Source organism: Propithecus coquereli, unplaced genomic scaffold, assembly GCF_000956105.1.
Source record: "Propithecus coquereli isolate 6110/MARCELLA unplaced genomic scaffold, Pcoq_1.0 Scaffold10, whole genome shotgun sequence".
In the NCBI taxonomy this organism is placed as follows: domain Eukaryota; kingdom Metazoa; phylum Chordata; class Mammalia; order Primates; family Indriidae; genus Propithecus; species Propithecus coquereli.
In genome coordinates this window covers 5,080,079-5,105,153 of record NW_012133858.1, presented here as the reverse complement: position 1 = coordinate 5,105,153, position 25,075 = coordinate 5,080,079, and the positions used below count along the sequence as shown (strand labels likewise).

The following is a 25,075-nucleotide window of genomic DNA, read 5'->3' as shown; positions in this document are numbered from 1 at the left end:
GCCTTGCGCTCCAGCCGCAGGAGGCAGATTGTATAGATGGGTGTAATTAGAAAACAACTGCGAACTGGCTTCTCAAATCCCAGAGCCTGGAGGAGCTGGTAAACCAGGTTGGCTCATGCCTCACTTTCCTTTGCTGTGTCACATGGGGAGTATTTGGAAAAGAAGTATCCCTAGGTTTCTCAGTGAGGGAAGTTTGAGTCAACCACGGATGCTCTGGAGTCGGATGGGTGATGGCAACTGCCCCTGGCCCCAGGAGACCTGGCAGGAGCTGTCCTCACACTGGGCCTCGGGGGGCATCTGCTATAGCTCCTGTCTCCTCAGAAAGCCTGTTCCGGCTGAATGCCTGAGGCTCTCGCAGGGAAAGGAGGACACCCACAGAAGTGCCTTCCTTCTCCTCTCTCCGCCAATCAGCCAGGTGTTAGGCAAGCCACAGAGCTAATGTTTTCCCAGGAGAAGCAGACCTCGGGGCCTGGCAGCTCCCCTCGCCTATATGGAGAGGAGCAGCCAGGCCTGGACGAGCCCCGTCACAGTCCACTTGCACTCAGGACCTGAGGGCCCTCCTAGCATGGTGTCCTCTGGGCTTGTCCCTTCCAAACATCCCCACAGACCCAGCTCCCTGAAGAAAGCAGAAGGGCAGCATGTGCTCCAGGCCGTTCCAGAAAGAAGGAAGGGGATGTGCCAGTCTGCGGCAGAATCACGAGGCACTCTTCCTCCCCGGGCCTTCGTTCCCAAAGTCGGCTTTCCTGGGTGGGCTTCGCTGAAAACCAGCGTTTAAGAGGGCGGAGGGCAGGGCAGACTCCTGGCACAGAGAGGTGACCCTCCTCTTTACTCCCTCCTCCCCCTTGCCGGGTCTCCCCTCAACACCCTGCCCCTAAACACCATCAGCATGTCCTGCTGCTGTGGGCTGCCCAAACCTACATGCACCCCCCACAAGATTCCTGTCTGAGAATAACTCTGATTCCCAATTGCTGGCTGAATTGGGGGAGGAGGAGGGAGAGGAAGAATGAAATGGTAGAAAGACAAGGAATATCTTCTGTTTACTTTATGAGCAATGATACTCCCTAACATCCTGCCCCATTAATTTTGCTGTTAATATTTACTATTCTGTTAAGGGATTAATGAGCTCTAAGTCACCGTAAGTGCTTAGTCTGGTGCCTGACACATAGTAAGTGCTGTGTAAACAGTGGCTATTGTTGGTTCCCTCGTTCTCCTTTTCTTCCCGGGGCTTCCCCTCAGCTCTTCCAGCCCCAGCCCTTCTCTGGACAGACCTCGTTGAATCAGAGGGTCTGACCTGGAAGCTGGCAGAGGCTGGGGAGCTGGGTCACTGGGGTCACACAGGTGACCATTCCTGGCACTGGTTCAGTCGTCAGAGCCTTCATGGCCTGTGCTGCTCGAGGTGTGCCCCAAGGACCGTGTGCCTGCCGGATTTGGCCGCCTGGCCTGTGAAGCCCTGTGTGGTGGGCCAGGCAGGAGTCTCTTCTGGTGGGTAGGGTTTTGCCTCCTCTCCTGGTGCCCACAGCATCTTGTCCCTGCTCTGGGCTTAGTCCCCCCTGCAGGAACCTTTCCCACCTGCCATGTGTCCTCTGGGGAGCTGGCAGAGACACAGGTGCACTAGGGCAGGAAGGGTCCGGAGAGACCTTTCAGGACATCTAGAGAAAGAGGATCAGAGAAGGGAAGTGACTTTCTTAAGGTCACACAGCTGGTTAGGGTGGAGCCATAGCGAGCACTAGAGTTGCTGCCTCTTCCGTGCCATTGCACCCGCCAGTGCTGTCTCCTGCTTTCTCCTGTGGCCCCCTCCTTGAGCGAGGCTGCCTTTAATCCTCTGAGCTTTTGACGTATTTTAAAATAATAATAACAACAGCTTTAACAAAAGCAGCCATCATAGATTGAGTTCCTATTCTGTGCCAAAGACTAGGCTGGGGCTTTTTATGCATGTTGCTGACCCTTACAACAATCCAGCAGGTAGAAGGGTATTAGGAGTAGCCCAACTTTACAGATGAATGAGGCCACACAGGTTAGCAGTGGAGAAGGTAGCTGGTCTCACTGCAGAGCGGCCCATCCTCCCCTACCCGGCATCATGAAGATGGAACCCAGGAGCATGTCCTTATTCCCCAAGTTGATTTCCTGATCTCTGCTGGATGGAGGGTGATGAGTACCCCTCACTTAGCACTCACGCTGAGCATCTCAGGAGGTTTAACAAATGCACAATTTTGCTCAGCAGAATGGAGGCAGGAGGTGTGGCATTTGAGAAGGAGATGGTGGTGATGAGAGCTCAGTAGACACACTTGATATCCCAAGCTTACTTCTGTAGGGGTGAGACCTGGTAATGAAATGAGTGAACTTTAGGAGTATTGTAGAGTGTGCATTTTGCTAATTTAGTTACAATCAGCGTTCTGGTTCTGGCTTTGATTTCTTTTGCATATGACTTTTATTGCAGCAAGCTTCTCTCAGCCTGTTCTCATTAAATCTCAAATTAAGCAAGAATCCCAGCAGGAAGAGAGCAGCTCCGGGAGACCAGGCCCTGCTCTTTCACACTGTGTGTGTGCGATTGAGTGTGTTTATTTGATTTGATCTGTGTATCTGTATGTGTGCATTGTGTCCCCTTTTAAGAAAATTTAAAAATAACTCTCTGCCAAAGATGTGGGCACTTGATGTTGTGTTGCTGAGCAGACAAGCTCCTCCCACCCATGGTCTGCTGCTCTGCTGATGTGGCCTGGCTGACGTGGGCAGCTTATCTGCCTGAAGAAGCCCCGACCCTCCTTTAATGTGTTTTCCGAGAGGAAAGGCCCAGAAAGCCATGGGAAAGGAGAGGCTGCCAGGTGGCTCAGGGAAGAACTCAGTTGTGGGGGACAGGATGGGGCTGGCTTTGCATGCTTCCATGTGGGAACCCAGGGACCTGGATCCAAATTGCCTGGACATGCCAGCAGGAAACCCAGGGAGTATACCCAGGACAGGGTGATTATGCCCATTCTGCAGCCAGGAAGACTGAGAATCAAAGAATAGAAAGAATGCACAAGTTACATGCCAGGTTTAGAGCTGGGAGTAGCATCGATGTGTCTGGAGCCAAATACCTAGAGGCCCTAGAGATTTGTTATAGCGTGACCTGTTCACCTGCTCCTTTCCTTATGTTCTCTCTCTAAAGTTCTCAGGATTCCTTCCCTATACAACAAAATTAAGCATGTTGTCATTTGGAAGTGACTTCTTATGATTTTCTAACCTGAATTTCTATTCACTCATGCATTCCACAAACATTTATTGGAAACTTACTACATGCTCACCAACATTGTAGGCATTGGGGATATAGCGGCGAGTGAAACACACAGGACCTGTGACCTGGCCTGGCTTGTGTTTCCGGGGGGAGACAGCTGTGAATCACGTGACCACACGACTGCAGACTGCCGACTGTGATGTGTGGGATGAAGAAAACAAAGGATTTGATGAGTGCTTCTAACATGGGACTTGGCCTGGTCCCAGGGAGACAGAAATCTGTGGTCACTGTTTCCAATCAGCCATTTTGTACTTGGGCGAATGTTTTGTTTTTGTTTTTGAGCCCAAGTATAGGAATTTAAAAATTGTTTTTCCTTTAAATGTCCCTCAAGCTCCAGTCCATTTGCTGATCTTTCAGGATGATAGTTAACATCCAATGTGTTAGCTGTCCCTGCCTGCTTAGTGTAACCCACAGGTTTGATACCTTCCATGTTTTTGTCCAAATCATTGTGTTGGTTCTGTCCGATTCAAAATGCCTTTCCAGTCCTGTTGCGCACCAGAGACTTCTGTCTAAGAAGACTGAGATCTGGATTCACTTCCATTCCGCAGTGGTGAGCAGCATTGTTTTTGTGTGCTCATTTCTTCCTTTATTAGCCATAAAATATTCTAATATCACCATATGCAAGGTCTTCCAGAGTCTGGGGTATACATTCAGTCTTGGCCAAGGGCTTAATTGGCTTAAAGGTATTCTTGTCATCATTGTCTGTCTCAGGCTTCAAACCTCTCTGGTCCACATGTTCAGTTGTTCTCTTTGAAAGAAAAGAAGGAATCAAATTAGGTCTTGAATTATGCTCTTCCTCACCTGTTCCTTAAAGTTGCACACTGGTACTTACATAAAACAACTTTTTCCTTTCCTCTTGTGTATTTTAAGGACACAAATGAGAGTAGTTGGTAATGGGGAGAGTAGGGAGATAGGCTAAAGTGGTGGTTCTCAAAGTGTGCCCTGGGGACCTTTGGGGGTCGCTGGATGAGGTCCAAGTGACTTTTGTAAGAAGACATCATTTGCTTTTTTTCACTTTCATTGTCTCTCAAGTGTACAGTAGAGTTTTCCAGCAGCTATTGAATACTGTGCTGTCACAACAGACTGGATGCAAAAATAGATATGAAAATCTAGCCCTCTTAAGCCAGACATTAAAGAAATTTGCAAAAATGAACTACAACTCTTTCCACTCAACTATTTTTTTGTTTTGGAAAATACATTTTTCTCTTAAAAATGTTATGTTAACATATAATGGGCTTATTGATATTTTAAAATGAATTAATATTTCCAAGTTTTGATTTCTAATACAGTAAATATTGGTAGCAATAACTCACAAACAAAAGCTCTTTGGAATCCTCAATAATTTTTAGATGCATAAAGGGCCCCCATGCTGAGAACAAAGAGTTGGAGAGTTGCTGAGCTAGAGGGTAGGGGGGCCTCCTAGCTGTTGGGGGAATACTAGCTCCTCAAGAATCAGACATGACCCAATGGAAGAGCTTAAATTCATGGCATTGCTGATTCAGATGTCCATGGTCTGTCCCAAGGTGTGAGTTGCATAGGATGAGCGATTCCTTTGGAACTGTGAAAATATCTTCTCTTCTCCAGGGGAGAAGGTCTGGATGGGGCATCACCCTGCTGCCTCATTTTAGAGGTGTGCTCCAACGGTACTTCCTGGGGCTCTCGAGGGCCACTGGACTAGCACGGCAAGGTCTTGAGCTCAACGTGACCACCGTCTGTGGAGGCTGGCTCAAGTCTCAGCCCAATTCCTTACAAGAACCACAGCACAGGAGTTCTCACTCAGTTCATCTATTCTCTGAGCTTGCCTCCCACTCTAGGGATCATAAACAGGGCTTCTTCAGCTTAAGGAAGAAAGAGCTGGGTCTCAGGAGGCAAATGTCTCACGAGCACTGGGTGGTAATCCCAGGCCAGATGTGCCAAGGGTTGGAGTAGCGTTCCAGGCCAGATGTGGAGTTGGGAGACTGCCCAGCCCCTCCAAGTGCTCAGCTCTCTGCTTGACAGGGTCCTCCTCTTGCTCCACACTCAGATTAGAATCTGTAGCTTCAGACAAGTGAAAACCTGTGAGCTTCCACCTTGGCTCCCCCAGGACTCCATTGAGCGCCTCCGCAGAGGCAGCCAGAGGTTTCAAAGGTCACCCCAGCTGGGCGGATTAGAACAACAGATCTCCTGGACCGGGTGAAGTTGGCTGCCCAGTGGAAGGCAAGTTGCAACATCTGCGAGCAGAGTCAGAACAAAAGCCCCTTAACTTTTTCGGTCTGGCCCTGAGCTCTGTGGCGTCCCTAGCTCTCCTCCACTCTCAGTTCTCCGCTGGACCTTGGACAGGATTTTCTGCAGTACAGTGGTGAAGCGTGGCTGCCGCACGTCCTGACTCATGTGACAGCTGCTGGGGAAGAGGCCACGGTAAGGTGTGTCCCATTCACTGGTGTGTGGCCCTGCCCTGCTTTGCTCCGGTGGGTCACTGGCAAGTCAGCCTGGCACAGCCGAGGAGCAGCTCACTCCGGGATTAGGAGTGATGAGGGAATTTGTCAGGATTTGAGTGCATTGCAGAGAGGATTAAGGTGGGGAGAGTGGAGCTGTCAGTGCTGGGGGGCACTTGCAAATGGGCTGTTTGGTGGCCTCTGATGTGTACCGTTGGAGGGGGGTTCATGGCTAACTTCAAAGCCTGCCTGGGAGCCCCTCCTTGGAGGAGAGGTATGGTATTTCCACAATTCCCTGTAAACTGATGAGGTATTTAAAGACAACGATCATTTAAAGTGTGTACACATTGGGTAGGGAAGGGGACACTGGCTTCTCTAAACTTGTTCTGCCATATAACTTGATCCCCGACTTTTTACTTTTTTCTAGATCTTTTTGCCTTCGAGTTGTAATCTCTTTTGGCTGTAGTTGAAAGTGTTCCTTTCTAGGTTCAAAGATGATTTAAAGTGCTTTTGATCAAATTAAAGTCAAATTAACTCAATGCTGCTTCAAATGGTTAATAAATTATGTTGCTTGTGAAAACCTTATTGGAGGTGGGCTTTGGGCCAAAAATCATTGCAGGGGGTCAGGGAGGAGGAGCTCCTAGCTCTTGGACCACTGTTCTTTTTGACCCCCTCCCCTGTTTTTTCTCTTATTTACAGAGACATAAGTAAGTAATCTGCATTTAACTTGTATTGAATGAGACCCCCCCAGCCAGTGTGTTTGAGTCTAGCCACTGAGCGTCACTCTGACAATAGAGAAATTATTGCAGAAATCACCCAGCCTGTCTGGTTTTCTTTATTGGAATACAATCAACAGGCTTGACAAGGGATTAGAGAGGAACAAGGATGGTTTGGTTTGATTTATTTTATTATTAATTTTTTTTTCTGATAGAGCATTCCAAATATGTCAGTTACCATTAATCATGTGGCAGGAATCTGTTTATGCTGAGGATGGCAGGGGGTGGGGCGATGGGCTGCCGGTGAGCAGAGCTGTTTGGTGTGACCGACCAGCTTGGGACTGGGCCCTGGTCCTGCCTGCGCGATAGCTGAGTGACTCTCCCTGGGAGCCACCTCCAGGGGACTGGACGTTTCCTTGCTGTACTGACTTGCCTGGTCCATTTCGAACCTGAAGCCAGGCCTCTCTTAGGGATGGAAGACTCCTGTCTAACACGTTCTTGAGGACAAGCAGGGTCCTTTTGATGAAAGCATGTGGGGCTTTCAGGAGGTGTAGATGGATTTCAGATCTTAGATAAAGAGGATTTATAGGAGGATCCTGGGCCTGATCTCGCCACTCCCAGTCCAGATGCTCTGAAAGCAGAGGTGGAGAAGAGTCTTGTGTCCTCCAAAGCCAGGCCTGAGAGCAGGAGGAGGAAACACTGCCTGCCCCGCTTCCTCTCTGCAGCTCCCAAGCCTCTGCCTACTGCATCTCCTGTTACTGGGGATAGCAGGAAACTACTCATCTGGGCTTCGGGGGCCTCCAGGAAGCCAGTGGGGTGTGACTTTGCAGTCAGACCTTGGTTTGGTTTCCACTTCTTAGCTATGTGAACTTGAACAAGCATAGGTGACTTTCTGAGCCGTGGGGTCCTTATTCGTGAAAGGGTGATAATCAGAACTGCCCTGCAGGACTGTTGGGACTGAACGAGATGGTGCCCAGCACAGTGTCGGGCAGGTACACCTTGCTCATTAAATGGTGCTGCCAGTGTGGACACGAAGGTGCTGCAGGAAGCTGCCCAGCGAACTCAGGCCCTTCTCACAGAATTCTGCCGTCTGCCTCCTGCTGCTGTCATCCAGGAATCCCACTCAGATACCCTCGTGGGAAGAGAGTCGGGCTGGCTTGGCCTTCCTGCTGTCCTGGTGAAAGCGTCTGTGTCTTCAGGGTGGGGAGACTGGCTTCCCTTTGGGAACTGGATGAAGAGAATGCTGACAACTACCATTATCGAACGCCTTTTATGCTGGTCCATGTGTTTTGTAGTCACTCTTATTCAAATCCTCTCTTCAACCTTGTGAGGTTGATATTATTGTTCCATCTGACAGAAAAGGGAACTGAGGCCAAGAGAGTTGAAGTACCTTGGCCAGCCCACAGCTGGAAAGCAGCAGTGCCCCTGGATTTGCAGCAGGGTCGCAAAAGTCTGATCCTCATGATCCTTATCCCCCTGCACCCCAGTCCTCTGCCTGGGCCTGGCTGCACAGCGTGTATCCGTCACCTCGCCTCAGGGGCAGCGGAGGAGGACAGGGAACAGTGTTCCCTCTGGCGTGTGGTCCTGGGTAGCTGTGCAGCGTACCGGAGCCCCATCCTTCCCTACCCTGTTACCACACAAACACACACACCCCACACATGTAATTGCTCCCTGCTGTATACCTAGTGGCTGGTTTGGCACATGGTAGCTGTTCAATAAATAAATACGTATTTTTATCAGTTGGTTTTAATTTTAACTACTTTGTTATGAAATAGTGTCATAAATAGTCAATAAATATATTTTGAGTGAATGAACTTACCTGATTCTTACCATTCAAATCATACCATGACTCTAAAGTAATTCTGCAAACATACACACAAACATAATGATAAAAATCTGGCAAAATGTCAATTGTTCAATGTAGATGGTGGGTATTTGGGGTGCTCATTTTATCATTCTTTCTACTTTTCTGTATGTTTGAAATTTTCTATAATTTTTTTAATTGAAAATTTCTTTGTCATCGAATTCACGTAATTATTTTCCTTGTAAATATATACTCATATAACTGCCTGGTATTCCGCTGTATTTAACCAATTCTCCCTGTTGGATATTTAACTGGATTGTTAAAAATATATCTAGTTTTTTTCTATAAATAAGGCAATTGATATTCTTATAAATAAATTTGGGGCCGTATCTTTGATTCCTTTCCAATAATATATTTCTAAATGTAGGATTATTAGAAAAAGAGATGGACATGTTTTTTCAGAATCTTTTTGCCAAATGGCTTTCAAGAAAGATTATACCAATTTATATTCCCTGTAGGAGGGTATGAGCATACCCTTCTCACCCTGGTCTCATCAGTATTGTGTGTTCTCATTCTTTTTAAATGTCAGTTTGGATAGTTTAAAGAAATAATAGCTTGTTCTTAATTTTCACTGTTGGGTCATCATTGGGGCCAGAAAGTGCTCATGTGTCTATTGGTCATGGATCTATCATCTCTGGACTGCCCAAGTCACATCATCTGTTCATTTGTCTGTCAGGCTGTTTTCTTCTTATATGTAAAGTTTCTCAGTCCTTTGTTTTTGTGCAAGCATTTTATCCTAGATTATCATCCATTTTTTATGTTGTTGATGGTATGTTTCGACACACAGAAAATCTTAAATTCTATATGTATGCGGTGGCAGCTCTCAACTTTCTTCTTTGGTCTCCCAGCTTCAAGGCCCCTTCCCCACCAGCCAGCTCGGAGCTGTCACAAGAGGCGAGAGGGCCCAGTGGGTAAGAATAGGGGATCCAGTGCCAGATACCTGGGTTTAAATAATAGTTATGCCCCCTACTAAATGCGTGAACTTGTACAAATTTCTTTCTTTAATTGGTTGCTTTATTTATTTATTTAAAAATATTAAGGCAGTATAAAAGTTTTTGTTACGTGGATATACTCTATAGCAGGGCTTTCAGAGTGCCTGCCACCAGAACAGTGTTCCTTAGACAAATTTCTTGATGTCACTGTGCCTCAGGTTTCTAATCCGTAAGATGGGGATGGTGACCTTATCTATCTCATAGTGTTGTTGTATGGTTATAAAGCACAAAAGTAAGCATACTTTCCAAAAGATGCATCATAATCTGTTATCTTTCAGTAGAAAGAAGAGTTCAACAGGAAAGTTCTTATCATCATGAACTAACAAATTTGTTATGAAAATGTGTTTCTTTGCGTATTGGTATCTGTAAGGAAAAGTTGGACCATCTGGCTCTAAAACACAAATGTAAACATGGTTCTAAACAATGTGTCATAATCTGTTTTCTTTTAGTGAATGGAAGCGTTTGACAAGAAAACTTCATGATGTTATGAACTGACAAATGTGTTATGAAAACAGGTTTCTTTGCATTTTGGTAGCTATGCAGACAAGTATTACAGAATATATGGCTATAAAACAGAAATGTAAGCATACTTTCCAATAAGCAAGCTATTTATTATTTTTAAAGTGCTTAGAAGAGCTCCCCACATATAGTAAGTGCTACATAAGTGTTTGCTTTTATTGTTACTTACTTGCAGTGAGCCTGTGAGTCTTTTCATTTGGAAAGGAATTTTGTTTGCAAAGCTAATACCTTGTCAGTGAAAGAGAAAGCTGGTTTTATCAAGCAGAGGATGTGCCCTGTTACAACCAAACCTAGTCACTTTGTTACTTTAACTTGAACTTCAAAAGATATATCCCGTTTTATTTTTGTTAGATATTATTAAATTTAAATAAGCTAATTATATGCTCCAGAGAGCACTGTTATTTTGTGTCAGTTTACCTGACACACAGCATAGGATTTAAGTGTGTGACTGGACAGCCAAAGAAAATGAATAGAAAAGCAAAAGCTAGGAATACGGTTTCTCTTCAGTCAGCAGATGTTTGTCCTATGCCTGGGCACCAGGGATTTCATGGTAAGATGTGGTCCTCAACCTAGGGCTGTCCCAGCCTGGTAAGGCTCCCACCTGGATTTGGAACCTGCCACAGGGATACTTAGGGGGTATTTCAGGTGATGACAGTGGGTGTCCAGTGACCCTGACTGGAATCTGACTGCCCAGCTTCTCTCAACTGCAGCCGTTTCCCGGCCTGGTTCTCCAGCCTTTCCTATGGATTTTGGAAGTTCCCCTCCCACCCCGCCATCTTTTCAACAAATCCCTTCTGTGTTTATGAGAACCAGAGCCAGTTTCTGTTGTTTGCAACGAAGAACTCAGATTCGTACCTGTAATAATTCCACTTTTGGAATCAGTTCTAAGGAAATCATCAGGAATTCAAACATAGATTTAGGCACAAATAGGCTCATCGCAGGGTTTATTATCATAAAAGATTTAGAAACCATCCAAATGACCAGGAATAGGGTGGTAGTTATGTAAGTTATACATCCATACGATGGAATATTTTAAAATCAGATTTCTTGAAAGCAACTTTCCCCCTTATTTTAAGAAAAGTTGTGGGAGAAGAAAAGGAAACAGCTATATATATATAATATACTTTCAGCTGTGTAAAATATGTTTTTCTATATTCGTAGGAACAAAATTGGAGGGAGATGCCCCACGATTCTGTGTAATAGAAGTATGGATATTTTCACGTTTTTTCCTTTAGGCTGTGTAGCATGGCCAAAAGAGCTCTAGAGGCTAATAAATCTGGGTTCAACCTCCAGTTCCGCCACTCGATAGCTGTGTAATGGGGAAGTTTTTCCCCCTGTCTGAGCTCACCTTTTTCATTTGCAAAATGATGACTATACCTGTTTCATGGGCTTGTTCTGAGGAGTAAAACAAATGAGATAATGTATCAAGTGCTTGATACAGTGTCTGGAACAGAGTGGGTGTTTGATAAATGGTAGTTTATTATTTTACCATGTTGATATTTTCCAGGTTCGAAGTGTATTTAAAGTTGAGAATAGACAAACATCACAGAAGAGTTGAACGCTGCTGCAGTGGGTAGTCATCTATTACTCCTCATGTCAGCCCCTTTGTACCCGCTAACCTTGCCAGCTCCGAGCCACACCTTGTCTAGTCCCCACTGGGCCCTGGACCAGGAGCCGGGCTCGAGGTGTTCTTGCCAGTGATGCCACATTTTGCTCTGACTCCTGGGGCGAGGGACTTGCCTTCTCTGGGCGTCAGTTATAAAGGGAGGAGTTAGCCCGGATGATCTCAAACGCCTCCCTTCTCTGGCGATCCGTGACCTTTGAGCCTTTGTCACAATCGCATCCCCAGAGGTGGGGTGTCCTGCCTGGCCTGCGTTCTTCCCTTCACTCAACTAAAAACCCTCACCCCACCTCACCCAAGGTCCTTGCCATATTAACCCCAAACGACCTTCCTTTCTTGGAGTGTGGATCCCGGTTTTCTGTAGCCCATGAGCGTGCGCATTTCAGGCAAAAGCAGCTATTGCCGTCTACCATGGTGCTTAGTGTAACTGTTGACTCGAAGGATTAATAACTGTTAATACAGATTTTAGGTAGCTATTGTAAAAACTCTGAAAACCGTCCAGGTTCCCTGTTCTCTCCAGCTGCCCCTTTCCTGGAGGAAGAGCACAGTGAAAAGATGAAAATTCTCCGTGGGGCTTTGAGGAGGCAGGCATGGCCCTGAGCTGGGTCTGGGATGCCTCGTTCCCAGAGGAGTCCTAAGTGGACACTGACCTACCTGGGCCCCTGCTCCACAAGAAACCCACTCCAGCAGGCCGGGCCTGCCCGTGCCTGAAGGGAAGACAGGACTGTGCTCTGTCTGATCTGACCTGGTCCTCTTCCTTCCTTCCTTCCTGCAGACCATGGGGGATGTGAAGCTGGTCGCCTCATCGCACGCTTCCAAAACGTCCCTCAGTGTGGACCCCTCGAGAGTCGGCTCCGTGCCCCTGACCGAGGCCCCTGCTTTCACTTTGCCCCCTCGGAACCTCTGCATCAAAGAAGGAGCCACCGCCAAGTTTGAAGGGAGGGTAAGAGCGTGGCTGGCTGGGGAGGCTTTGGGGGATGGGCGGGGGCCGTCGCTCCTCGAGCCTTTTCCTCCACTGTCTGGACCTAACAGAAGTCCTGATTTTCTTTTCAACCCTCATGTAACGTGAATATATGCCACTTTTCTCTCTTTCTTTTGTTTATGGTGGGCTTTGGTCTGCGTTGGAGAACTCGGGGCAGGGGACGCGTGGGGATGGCGAGAGACATTGCAAGTTGACTGTCCTGCAATGTTTTGCTGTGAACATGGGTCGTGTTCTGGGTACATGCTACCTAATTCTAGAAGAACACGTCGGCCGGTGGCAGGAAGAAAACAGCGTGGGTTTAAATATGTGCCCTCAAATCTAGACAACTGAGAATTGTCTGTGATTTTTCTCTCAACTTTTCCCTGGAGGGAGTGTTTAGCTAGATGTTCTTCTAGCATCCACTTGGTACCCCCAGAGTAGGAGGTGGGAGAAAGGACCCCTTACTTCAGTCCTGTCACCTTTTGCAAATGAATATCGGTCTCTTGCCCTTACTGGGCCTCCATTTCTTCTTCTGCAAATGGGCATAATAATTTCTTGTCTACCTTGCACTAAAAGGAGAAGAAGATGAGAATATTGAAGCATAGCTGCAAGAATATCTAATGTTATGCCCAATCAGAAGGACTTTTAGGAAGCTGCCAGCTCAGGCCACCCAGACATCAAATCAGCTTGACACGGAGATGTATATGGTCGTCAGGGAGGTTGACAAATAATATCTGTCCTGGGATTAATCACAGGGGATCTACCCCAGGAAATGCTTTAGAAGCTAGAAGGCTTTCACCTGAGCACTTGCAAAGGGCAACCGATAGAGGAATTCCTAAATTGTACTATGACTTTACAGTTTATGAGTGAGCTCCTGAAAGCTTGAGCCAGGGGCAGACGTATGACTCTTTTTAGATGACGCTGGACTCTACCTTTGTTTAAGTAGCAGGTTTGGCTAATGGTTTTCTGGACAATGTGCAGGGGTTGCCACCTTGAAAGTGGCCTAGGCCGCAATGAGTTGTCTGTCGTGCGCAGACCGGGGTAGTTGAGACTGTTTGCCGATGGTGCTGACCTAGCAGTGCTTTCCTGTCTTTCACCTGAAGCAGATTGTGGGGGAGTGTGGTGTTCCTGAGGGGTCTGTTTCTTCTCTCTGGGCACTACCAGGATGAGGGCCCTTTTCTGTGGCCCTGACTTTGGTCTTTCCATCCTCTTCCTCATAGCTAGCAGGAAAGAAGCAACAGGAAGAAACCTGGGGGTTCATAAATTTCTTAGATGACCATAAAAAGGCATAAAGTATTGATTAATGCTGCAACATGGATGAACCTTGAGAACATCACGCTAAGTGAAAGAAGCCAGACGCAAAAGGCCACGTATTGTGTGATTCCATTTATATGAAATCTCCAAAACGGGAATATGTATGGTGACAGAAAGTAGATGTGGTTGCCAGGGCCTAGGGGAAGAGAGGGATGGGGAGTGACTGCCAGTAAGTATGGGATTTCTTTTGGGGATGATGAAAATGTTCTGGAATTAGATAGTGGTGGTGTTTATACAACTCTTTGAATATATAGTACCTATAAAACACTGAATTTTACACTTAACAATTAAAAACAAACATCTAAGAAATGGCTTAGACAGCAAAATGGATCTTATCTCCACACCCCCCCTCCTGCCACACTGCTCCCGAGAGAAGAGCTCCTCCTCAATTCAGACAAACATGGAGAGGAAGAAAGGGCTTAGCTTCCCTATAGTGTGATGATGCCTTTGCTTCCTTTGCTGACTTTGGAGTCATGAAGGAACCATGCCTTTGCGATGCTGAATTTGGAAACTTCATAGACAGAGCACTGGCCAGGAGTCAGCACACTGGAGTTCTGTGATGCCCAGTATCCTCTGATTGGCAAGTCATCCCTTCTATGAATCTAAGGTTTCCTTATCTGAAAAATACCAACTGGTTGTTTCCATATTTCTGGCCCACAGGATGTCAAAAGAAAAGTTGATAGGTAGTAAAAGTACTTCATAAAGTCAAAAAGTATATCATAGTAAATATAGTATTTTTCTTAATGAGCTGAAAAATAGCATAAATTTAACCATTTTAAAGTGAATAATTCACAGTCATTTAATGTATTCACAATGTTGACTGCAGTATTCGTAAAATATAGCATTCCCTACATGACAATTTTATTTTTCTTATATTGATGAGACCTTGTATATTGCACGTGAACTATACATCAAAATGCATGTGTTCCTTAGGAGTCAGACCGCAGTGCTGCTTTGCTACTCAGCCCTGACTGGAATTAACACCACCTGGCAGCTTACTGGTGTAGAGTACGTACAGAGGGAAGACCATCCCAGAGAGATGTTCAGGCAGAGTGTCTGGCTAACTTGTAGAAGGAAACGCAGAGGGAGAGACTATAAAAGAAAGCGCTCTGTAAACCACTGCGCCTCAAGTGTGTATGGTTAGTGTAGCGAAGACACTGCTGCATCAGGGAAGAGCCACCTCATATGATCCCAGAATAAGGAAGCTGGTGGTTTTGATACCAAAGGTGAAGTTGAACAGGGGATGTTCCTGACCGGGCGCCCTCAGAGAAGTAAAAAAGTAAGGTGGCGTCAGCCTGGAGTGATGGTGCTTTGAGCAAGAGTTGCTGGTTGTGAGACTGGGCTCCACACACTCCAAATGTGCAGTTCCGGCCCCCCCCCGGGGCACAGTCAGTGGTGATCTGCCTCCCACACATGCTGACCTTCACCGCCGGGGCCACCTGACCTTGCCTGCAGTGGAGCCCTCTCTCTGGGTCCCAGGACACATCCTGGTCTAGGTGCTTATTCTGCACCAAACCAGTCCTGGGGTCAGTCTCAGGATGACCTTTAAAAAGTGAGTAACTTTTTAAAATTCTATCCTCAAGCTACTTCTCAGGCGCAGGCTGGTCCCCATCATGGCTGGCGGGAATCCTTCTTCCTTGACGCTGCCCACAGCCCCTCTGCCTGCTCCCTCCCCTCTGCTCTGCAAGTTGCCACCACCAGTGAAGGGTCCTAGGACCTCCCAGCTTCTTCTGAAGGGGGCTCAGGGACCCTCTTATCACTAAAAAACACAGTGGACACCCCAGATGTAAGAAAATTATAAAGGTTTGTTTCCCACCACGTTCTGAGCTGCTAATGGGAAGCTGGTTCAAACTTATGCTTTGGTTTTTATTCCTAAATAGGTAAAAACTTTTGCCTACTCTGCCCCCATTTCTGTTTTGTGCCTATTTTTATGCAAAGGACTTAATGAACCCCTCCTTCCAATAAAGCTCCTCTCTCTAGCAAGAAGACTTGGTGACATTAAGGTGGAACTATAGGTGCCCTCTTATGGTTCATGCCTTTTTCTGAGAAGCTATAAATTATGAGATATTCATCTCTGTGAGTCTCAGTCCCTCACATCCTTTGGAGCTTTTCCACCTTGTGGCAGATAAGTTGGGCAGCCCATAACCCATTACCAATCCCATTTGCACTTGCCCTTTTCTATGCTGGGGGCAAATGTAGAGACTTCTTTTGCAGCTAAGGGTAGCCTCGTCACACATTCACACTGAAGTTAGCTAGGAAGCTTCTGGGAAAACTCTTGCTGTTCTGATTAAATGAAGGAAAAAAAGACATCACTGGTGCTTCCATATTATACCCCTCCCCTGCTTCCTGCCTTGAATACATATGTAATGGCTGGTGCTCAGGCAACCATATTAGAGCCATGAGGCAGCAGCTAGCACACTGAGGATTGGTTGAGGGCAGGGAGGAGTATAAAGACTAGCAGCTAGAAGAGATAAGAATTCTGAGGCTTAAAGGCTTTCCCAGATAAGATCTGTGGCTGCAGTTGTTCACACAGGAAATTTTACAAAAAGTATTCTTCACTAATAAATACCTAATGAGATGCATGTGGAGATAGTATCTCCTTAAATGATGGGAATAAATAGGGGAGAAGACATAGCAGAGAGAGAACTAAAAACTCAGACCCTTACCAAATATGCTAAGAGCAATGGGGATGCCTTATTCTGAGTTGAGTGTGGCCTGTAGTTAAGTCATTCTAGAGGAATTCATTTCTCCCTGGCTGTGGCCATTTGGCTTAAACCAACAGGGTCTAGGGTTTATGAGAGGAAGTCAATCACATGGGGTAAAGTGGTGAGTTAATGTCATTATGAAGCAACTATTAATACTCTTTGATTAGGGTCTACTGATTTGGCCTAAGCCTCCTCTTTTTTCTTTTCTTTTCTTTTTTTTTTTTTGGCTCTGCCAGCCCAAAGCTTGAGGAGATTATACTTTTAGAACTTGATAAAGCTCCTTATCTCGGGTACCACCTTTAGACCCAGGCAAGCCCCTGCCCTGAGCCCACAATGTAGAAACCTCTGTTCCTTCATCCAGCTGTACCCTCTCCACTGAGCAAGGGATGTGTGTCCCCAAGGGGTATGCTCACTGGAGCCAACACTCCCCTGTGTACAGGGCACCCACGACCCACAGGTCGTCTACCAAATGGCCCTGAACACGCTTCCAAGGCCTGTGCGAGCCTCTTCCTGTGAGAATATGTTGCTAGGCCTGGGTGGCAGGGTCAAGGGGCAGCTGTTTGCAGGGGAGGACAGTAAGGTAGGTGAAACTCGGCCGTGGGGCTCTGTTGTCCACTCACGTGCCCAGGAGGACTCCCACAGTGCTGGAAGTGAGTAGGGTGGGAAGAGAAGTCACAGGACTGCACCACGCCTGCGGTTCCTGCCAGGCCTCGGGGAGGGCTGGGGGCTTCCGTGTGCAGATGGCCAGGGCCCCACAGATGCGGGGCTGGCTGAAGCGCCCCCAGCTGTTCTGTCACTCACACTGGTGGCTGCAGTGTTGATGGGCTGCTTTTCCCACCACGGAGTCAAGTATGAAAAGAGAGTGATGGTGAGAAAAATACTGAAATTACTGGAGATTTCTGCCCCTCTACCCTGGAATTTATTCTTATCAGAAAAAAGGCAGACATGGTGATAGGCCCTGGCTGTGCCGTGAGTCAGATGAGCTAATCCCTCAGTGCCTCTTGAGAAGCACGACCCAAGTGAGGTTTGGGGTCAGACAGCTGCTCTCGGTGTTCGCTGAAGTGGGCTTCGCAATGGGGAGCTAACTCTGGCCCCATCAAGGCGTGTTTATGTCTATGCTGTGGGGAGAGGGGGAAGGGCACGTGAGAAGACCTGACCCATGAAAGCATGAATAATTCCTCAATTTCCACTTTAACCAGTAATCGAATCCTTCTCCCAGTAACTTCTTCCCAGTTTACTTCCAACTCTGAGCAGTCAACCACCACGGTGCTTAGTGCTTTGAGAAAGCACTGGTCTGTTTTGATGTCTTAATGATGTGGTTCTGGAGGAAAACGGGTGTATATGAAACAGCAGGACATGACCGTGCGTAGTTACGTGTTCGGATTTGCTCAATAAATAGTTGATACTCTAGGAATTTAGAGGAGATTAAGATGAGGCTTGGAGTAGCTTGAAAATAGGTTTCCTGCTTGTGACTTTCGCCCTCCCAGGCTGTCTTCCTTCTGCGTAGGTGATCCCGGTCCATGCAGGTCTGACTGTGCCCTGCTCCACGCGTGGAACCTTCGATGGCACCCTGCAGCTCTGCTGAAAAGGCCTGTTATGACCAGCTCATCGCTCTCTGGCGCCATCTCCTATCTTCCCTCCTTCCCTCTGACATATCCGAGTTACAGTCCTGCTCATCTGGCCCACGCACGAGCACACGGGTACTCTGCTCTGGCGTCAGCTTCTTGGAGAAAGGGTAAATGGGAAAAACGTTTCATCTTCCCATTGACTTAGGGTCAGGAATGGGGCAGAGTGTGAGAGCGTGGATGTCAGTGGCTTGTTGGGGCCAGGCATATAATCTTAGTCATTTTATCCTTCCAGCAAGCAGCTTTTATCCCTATTTTTTATAAGGGAAGAAGCTGGGGGCTCAGAGTGATTACAGAGCTTGCTAAGGTTACACCAGAAAGTGGTGGAGCCAGTTCTTTTGGACCCAAATCATGTGTTCCTCGCACTGCGCGATGCCACCCCTTTCCCATGTCTCCTCTGGTTCCTTGAATGCAGTGACTGTTTCTTGTCATCTTTGTGCCCTGGCAATAGCACAATGCCTGCCACATGATGGGTGCTCGAGAAGTGTTTGGCCCCCTGAGGGGAACCCAGGTGGTGTAGTGTCTGAGACCCCAGGTGTCTTGCCAGTCAAGCCCATAGGATCTGGCCCATGCTTCCTGTAGGGTCCTGTCTCTGTGTGCCATCAGCAGGCCCTGCCCGCTTCTCAGCACCCTCACTCCTCCCACCAACCTTCCTGCACTGCCCCTCCCTTCCCTCCTCAGGCTGTGCCTGCACCAAGATGCCTTTCCTTCTCCTCTCCATCTTACCCAGCCCCAGATCCGATTTGAGTCCTACCTCCTTCAGGCTACTTTCCTTATGTTTCTTTTTATAGCCTTTTATTAGAGTACAGAAGAGCCATGGTTATAGGATGTAGAATATTTACAGTAATTACATAAGATCGTTCATGACTAATAACCACAGGAAAGAGTTGACTACTTTGGCCTTTTAAAAATGTATTATTCACTAATCATCTCTGTGCCTATAACTTTGTTATAGAAAGAAAAATGATTTCAATCCCAAACTATTTTTAAAACAAAAATTCAAACAAAATTAAAAAGTTCTTTGCCTTGACCCTCACATCCACTCTCCAGAGGTAGCCACTGGTGTCCTTCCAGAAATGACCTATGCAAATATGAGCATGTGTCTGATATCCTTTGATGTACACAAATGGGCCCTTGTATATATATTCATCTGTAACTTGCTTCTTTTACTTAACATATTTTGGTATTTCTTTTTGACATTAGCACATAGATCCACCTCCTAGATCTAATCCTGAGCTTTCTAACCCTCAATTGCTCCCTCCTCTGAACTCCTATAATATTTATATATGAGTCTCATTTTTATTCTTTATCAAATTACAGTTGATATTAGCTGTGAATCAGGTGAGCTAATCCTTCAGTGCTTCTTGAGAAGTATGACCCAAATCAGGTTTCGGGTCAGACTACTGGTCTCGGTTATTGTTATTGGGGTTTTTTGTTTGTTCGTTATCATCTTCTGCTTCTTCAGTGAGAGTGAGTAGTTCAAGGTCTGGAGTCGCTTGACCAATATAATACCCACGAACCACATGTGGCTATTTAAATTCAAATTAAGATTAATTAAATAAAATTGAAAATTCAGCTCCTCAGCCACATTAGCCACATTTTAAGTGGCTAATGTGGCTAATAGCTACCATGTTGGACAGCACAGATTGTTGAACATTTCCATCATCACAGAAGCCCTTTTGGACAGGGCTGATGGAGAACATTCTTATACTAAATTCAGTTCCTATACTGTATGTCGGCGACCCACAGCTAGAAGATACATTGAAAATAGTTGTTCCATTCACAATAGAAATATGACATTAGATTCTTGAGAATTAATTAGGGCATAAGATTCATTCGAAGAAAAATGCAGTCTGTTAATGAGAGAATCTTTGTCTTCCATCTTCACTGAAGAGTGCTAACCTTGGTACCCCAGCAAGCTCGAATGTGCTCCCGGTGTCTCACAGCCATCTGTTTCACGTGGCAGGCTGCCCGGTGTCACAGAGTTCCTGAAGTATTCAGAGCGAAAGCAGTAGAATGAGAAATGGCAGGACAAGTATTACTGAAACTTTACAATGTCAGCAGTTGGTGGCCACTTTGGGTTCAAAATGATGGGCTAACCAGATTTATTAACTTCCCTCCTTCCAAATATGCTATTAAAGTGAACATAAAAAGAGGTTCAAAGAGGATGAATTCAGAGCTGCACTAAAAACAGCAGGGGGGCATTAGTAGACGAGAGATTCTCTTGGGACTGCGTTCAAGGATATATCAGCTCTGCCTGCAGAACAGATAAGGGGCGAGGCTTCAGCCAAAGTGAAAGCCATATATTTGAGATTAGAGGATTTGGAGATTAGGAGTGGACATACGGCAGAAGTCAGGGTGATTAAAGGAAGGACTGTTTACTAAACATGTATATGGAGAAAATTGAAGCTCCTGGTGTAGACATCTGGTTAGTACATAAGTAAACAATCTTTTCACTTTGCCATGGGGTGGAAATGTGTTGGATGTGTCATCTGTCCACTTGCTCCATGGCCAGACCCTCTAAGTGAAGCCTGCCAGTAGACATGCCCTACATGGGGCTTTCAGGCTGCCCCCCCTTTATTCAGGGGGACATGGCTACACCCAAGAGGTAGAAAGCCCACACCAAGTACCTACATTTGGAAGCTAGTTCTTGAGTCATTAACAGTGAACAGTTTATTCATGGCCACCAGATGTCTGAAGAAAACATTTATATAATATAACATTGCTATCAAGAAAATTGTTCCATTTTTTATCTTTATTTATTCATTTTTGAGACAAGGTCTTGTTCTGTCACCCACATTGGAGTGTAGTGGCATAATCACAGCTCCCTGTAACCTCAAACTACTAGGCTCAAGCAATCCTCCTGCCTCAGCCTCCTGAGTAGCTAGGACTATAGATACATGCCACCATGCCTAGCTAATTTTTTAAAATGGGAAATAGGAATTACTTCTGTAGTTTTTGTAGAGTGGGGTCTCAGTATATTGCCCAGGCTGGTCTTAGACTCCTGGCCTCAAGCAATCCTCCTGCCTCAGCTTTCCAAAGTGATTACAGACATGAACCACCATGCCCAGCCTATTCTGTTTTTTAGATCAACCCATAGACAAAGCTCAAAAGTGATAATTATTGTTGTGGAACAGAAAGCAAGTTCTGTATGTTTTGGCAAGCCAAAAGTAAAGGAATGGTGAATGGTAAGGTAGAGGCAGGAAGAGAGGAGGAGAAAAATATAGTGACACTAATGTCCTCATCTTACCCAGTGGGAAGTGAAGAGATACATCTAAAACAGATGGGTCAAATAACAGAGGTTTAAGTATATGACCTAAAACCATAATGACAGAGGTAAAAAATTGTCAACTCATGGACCATATTTGGCATACAGACGTTTTGTGTTTGGCCAGTGATGTTCTCAAAACTTTTGAGCAAAGATTTGCAAACGGAAAGCTTATACATATAATTCATGTATAAATTGCTTTTCTTAAAAAATAAGATCTGGTAACATTTCCACATGGCCACACTTGTTCAGTGGGTGCTACCTGCTGTGTCTAAGCATTTTTTCCGGGTCACTATAGTCCCCATCGTTTCCAGCCATCTCCCAACACTAAGGACAAGTCCTGTTGCCAGTTACGACTTTGTTTTTCCCCTGGCCACGTCTGTGTTCGTAATGGGAAGGCAGAAGATGGACAGGAAGAGCCTCGTGACATTTCTTATCCCTGCCCACTTTCTATACTTGTATTTCCTACCCAGACTCTGTAGGCATTTGAGTTTGTGATCTTGCCATAAATGTCCAATAGAAGATCTAAAAATCAAAACAGGACCGGCAAGAGGGAGGCAGTATAAGTGAGAGAAAATTTTCATGATTTGTGCTAGGACTCCACAAAGTGCTGTCTAAACTCTTAAATTAAGAAGTAGACACGGCATAATATCTAGAATTATGGAATTAATGATAAGAATAATAGAAAAATGATTTCAAGGGTGGTATCTGGGAAGTGATACTATTTCATGGAGGGGAAAGAGTAAGAAGGAAAGAAGCCTTTTGCCATTTTATACCCTCAATTTCACCTTTTACTTTATATACATTCTTATTGCTTGAATTTTTTTTAAAACAGTAGATAGGAATTACTTCTATAATTTTTATTTATTTGTTTTTATTTATTTTTTGAGACAGAGGCTTGCTCTGTTGCCCAGGCTAGAGTGCAGTGCCATCATCATAGCTCACTACAAACTCAAACTCCTGGGCTCAAGCCATCCTCCTGCCTCAGCCTCCTGAGTAGCTAGAACTATAGGCACACACCACAATGCCTAGTTAATTTTCTTGTTATTTGTTTGTAGAGACAGGGTCTCACTATGTTGCTCAGGCTGGTCTGAAACCCCTGGCCTCAAGTGATCCTCCCACCTTGGCCTCCCAAAATGCTAGGATTACAGGCATGGGCTACCATGCCTAGCCTGCTTCTATAATTTTTAAAAAGCACAATAAAAATGCCTATAAAAAGACTTGGTACAGCCGAGTTCAGTGTCCATATTCTATTTGTCAAATGGTTAAAGATGAATACACAGTTTACATTGAAAGAAATGGAAATTAAAATGCCTTTAAAGAATTTACCTGAAAAACTAGCAAAATATAAGATACCAAGAGTCCACTATTGGGGTTGAGGAAACAGGTTAAGTTTTCCTTTGCTGGAAGCACCGATTATTGGTTCAGCCTCCTTGGAGCTCAGATTGGCAGAATGTTACAGGGGCAATAAAACCATTGATATGCTTTGCTGGGAATTCTGCTTTTGACACTATAACTTAACTCGTAAAGGAAAAGGAAAAGGAAAAAGGTATTTGGTACAAAGATATTCAGAGCACTATTTATGATAACAAAAAAGGAACAAGTTTGTACTCAAAGGGAGATCATTAAACAAACACATCAATATGGCAGATGTTACATCATCACATACTTGTCATTTTTGGTAGCTACATCCATAAATGGAAATGTGTAAAGTGGAAAGAAAAGTAGAGCAAAGACACTGTGCACAGTCTGTTCACAACCATGTAAAAGCCATCGACGTGTTTACTACCTAAAATTAGAAGAGGATTTGGAGCCATGTAAATAGAATTATTTTTTTTTGTAAATTCTTTAAGTGCCTGTGTTTTTAAAATTTCCCAGTGATAGTTTACCTACCAGGGAAAAGAAGTCTGGTGCTGTCTAGATATGTCTGTCTCCCACTAATAAGGCCTTCAGGCTCCTATTGTTTTAACATGTTTCCAATTATCTTGACTGTCTGCCCTGAAGTGCAAACAAAGTTGAGTGGCAAAATGAGTGATGAGAGATAAAGAGACCAGATTAAGGTTTTCTTACTCTGTGTACTCAAAGTGGCCAGGACAGGAGACCCATAGAGGCATGGGAGGTATCACCAAGGTCTGGTTCATTTTTTCACATAGATAACAAGTTCTGTGGAGCCCAAGATGTTCAGATTCCTTGTAATGTGCAGCTTCCTGCCAACTTTAAATAAAGTTAGTAATGAAGACACTACTTTCATAAAAAATGACCAAAATGAATTGAGTTTGCTCTGTGCTCCAGACTCTGGAAATACAAAGAAAAATAAAACATGATCGCCATCTTCAGTGATCTTGCAACTAATGAATTATCAATTTTGGTAACAGAAAATTTAACTTTTTCTCTTCTGTGAAGTCTTTTCCAGCTCTTCCAGCCTGTTGTATTCTTTCCATTGCCACATTCTAGGAGGGTTCCATTCTGCACTCTACAATTTAGATTTTAATTGCATGATTAACATAGCGTGTTGTGGAAAGAGTCCTGGACTGGGTTCTAGTTCCTACATAGTTGCCTTAAAACTTCTTACAAACCACTAAACCTCCCTGCATCTCAGATTCCTTCTTATAAAATCACAGTTTAGATGGTCCTTAAGGCCCTTTGAGATCTGAAATTCTATGAGTTATGTACTGTAGTGTGTGTTCTCTACTTTACACGTCTAATTTTTATAAAACACACCCCAGTGCCAGCTCCTGTTGGGTGCCTGGTAAAGAGAGATAATTTTTCAGTCTGTAAACTTTTTAAATATTAATCTCTTGCCTCATTAATGTTCTGCTTTTATTTAAGATAGATTTTGAGTGTTTGGATTTGATTCATTCAACTACTGTTTATGGAGCACTTTACTGGGAGCCGGGCACTGTGTTAGCTGTTTGGTGTTTGAGGAAGTGTTTGGGGAGGGCTGGGTGGTCATCTGTGATGACTGTGGTATTTGGGATCTACAAATCAGGCTGGGGGTTGGGCCAAATAATCTTGACAGTGGCTCCCGTCTTCAACATTTTATTATTTTATTCAGTGCCTATTTGTATTGGAGTTGGTGTTGGAGTCTTCTTTGTGGTTGTTGTGATCACATTTTTAATAATTTGCCATGCATTTGTGTAGCATTTTATAGTGTATGAAGCCCTTCTAGATATGTCAGAGGGTAAAGAATGCTGAATACCCCCTCTCCAATTTCTCAGCACTTAGGGAAATACATACAGAATCAAATGGAGTGAATCTGTGTGTGCAGGGCTGGTGACTCTCAGTGCCCAGTACTCTCCAGGAGAGCTCGAACGAGGAATGAGGCCAGGTGTCTGGTCACCTTCTCCAGCCATCCACTTGCTGAAGACTTCTGTCTCTCTATTCCTGGTGTTCCTCCCTCAGCAACTACGGTGAGTGTCTTCCCAGCAAGAGGCTCTGAGCACCTCTTCTCTGACCAGAAGCCTCCCATCGCTTTGAGTGCAGGCTCCTTGCCTGGCATTCACCTCTCTCCAACATGTGGAGCCGGTCCCCTGGGCCCACACTCTTCCCCACTGCCCTGCTACCCAGGCCCATGCCAGGCCCATGATCCCTGAACAGGTCCTGGGCTTGACCTCTTGGACTTCTGTCATCCTTTCTAACTGGAGCCTAGACCCCAAATCTATCAGGTGCTACCCTGGCTCTTCCAAATGTCACCTCTTCCAGGGAGCCCATCCTGCTTCTCCTTGCCAGATGTGGTCTCCTTCCTTTTGAGTCACCCTGGCGCTTTCTTTTTTTTTTTTTTTTTTTTTTTGAGACAGAGTCTCACTTT

At 45.4% G+C, this 25,075-nt stretch overlaps 1 protein-coding gene across 1 annotated transcript in view; it reads left to right on the top strand.

Annotated features, from left to right (window-relative positions):
• The first annotated feature begins 5,419 nt into the window (after positions 1-5,419).
• The window catches only part of MYLK (myosin light chain kinase), a 191,528-nt gene continuing 171,872 nt past the window's right edge, over positions 5,420-25,075 (top strand). The window contains exons 1-2 of the mRNA XM_012639620.1: positions 5,420-5,670; positions 12,170-12,337. Coding sequence (XP_012495074.1) covers positions 12,173-12,337 — 165 coding nt within the window. The 5' untranslated portion in view covers positions 5,420-5,670; positions 12,170-12,172. The remainder of the gene's footprint in view (positions 5,671-12,169; positions 12,338-25,075) is intronic.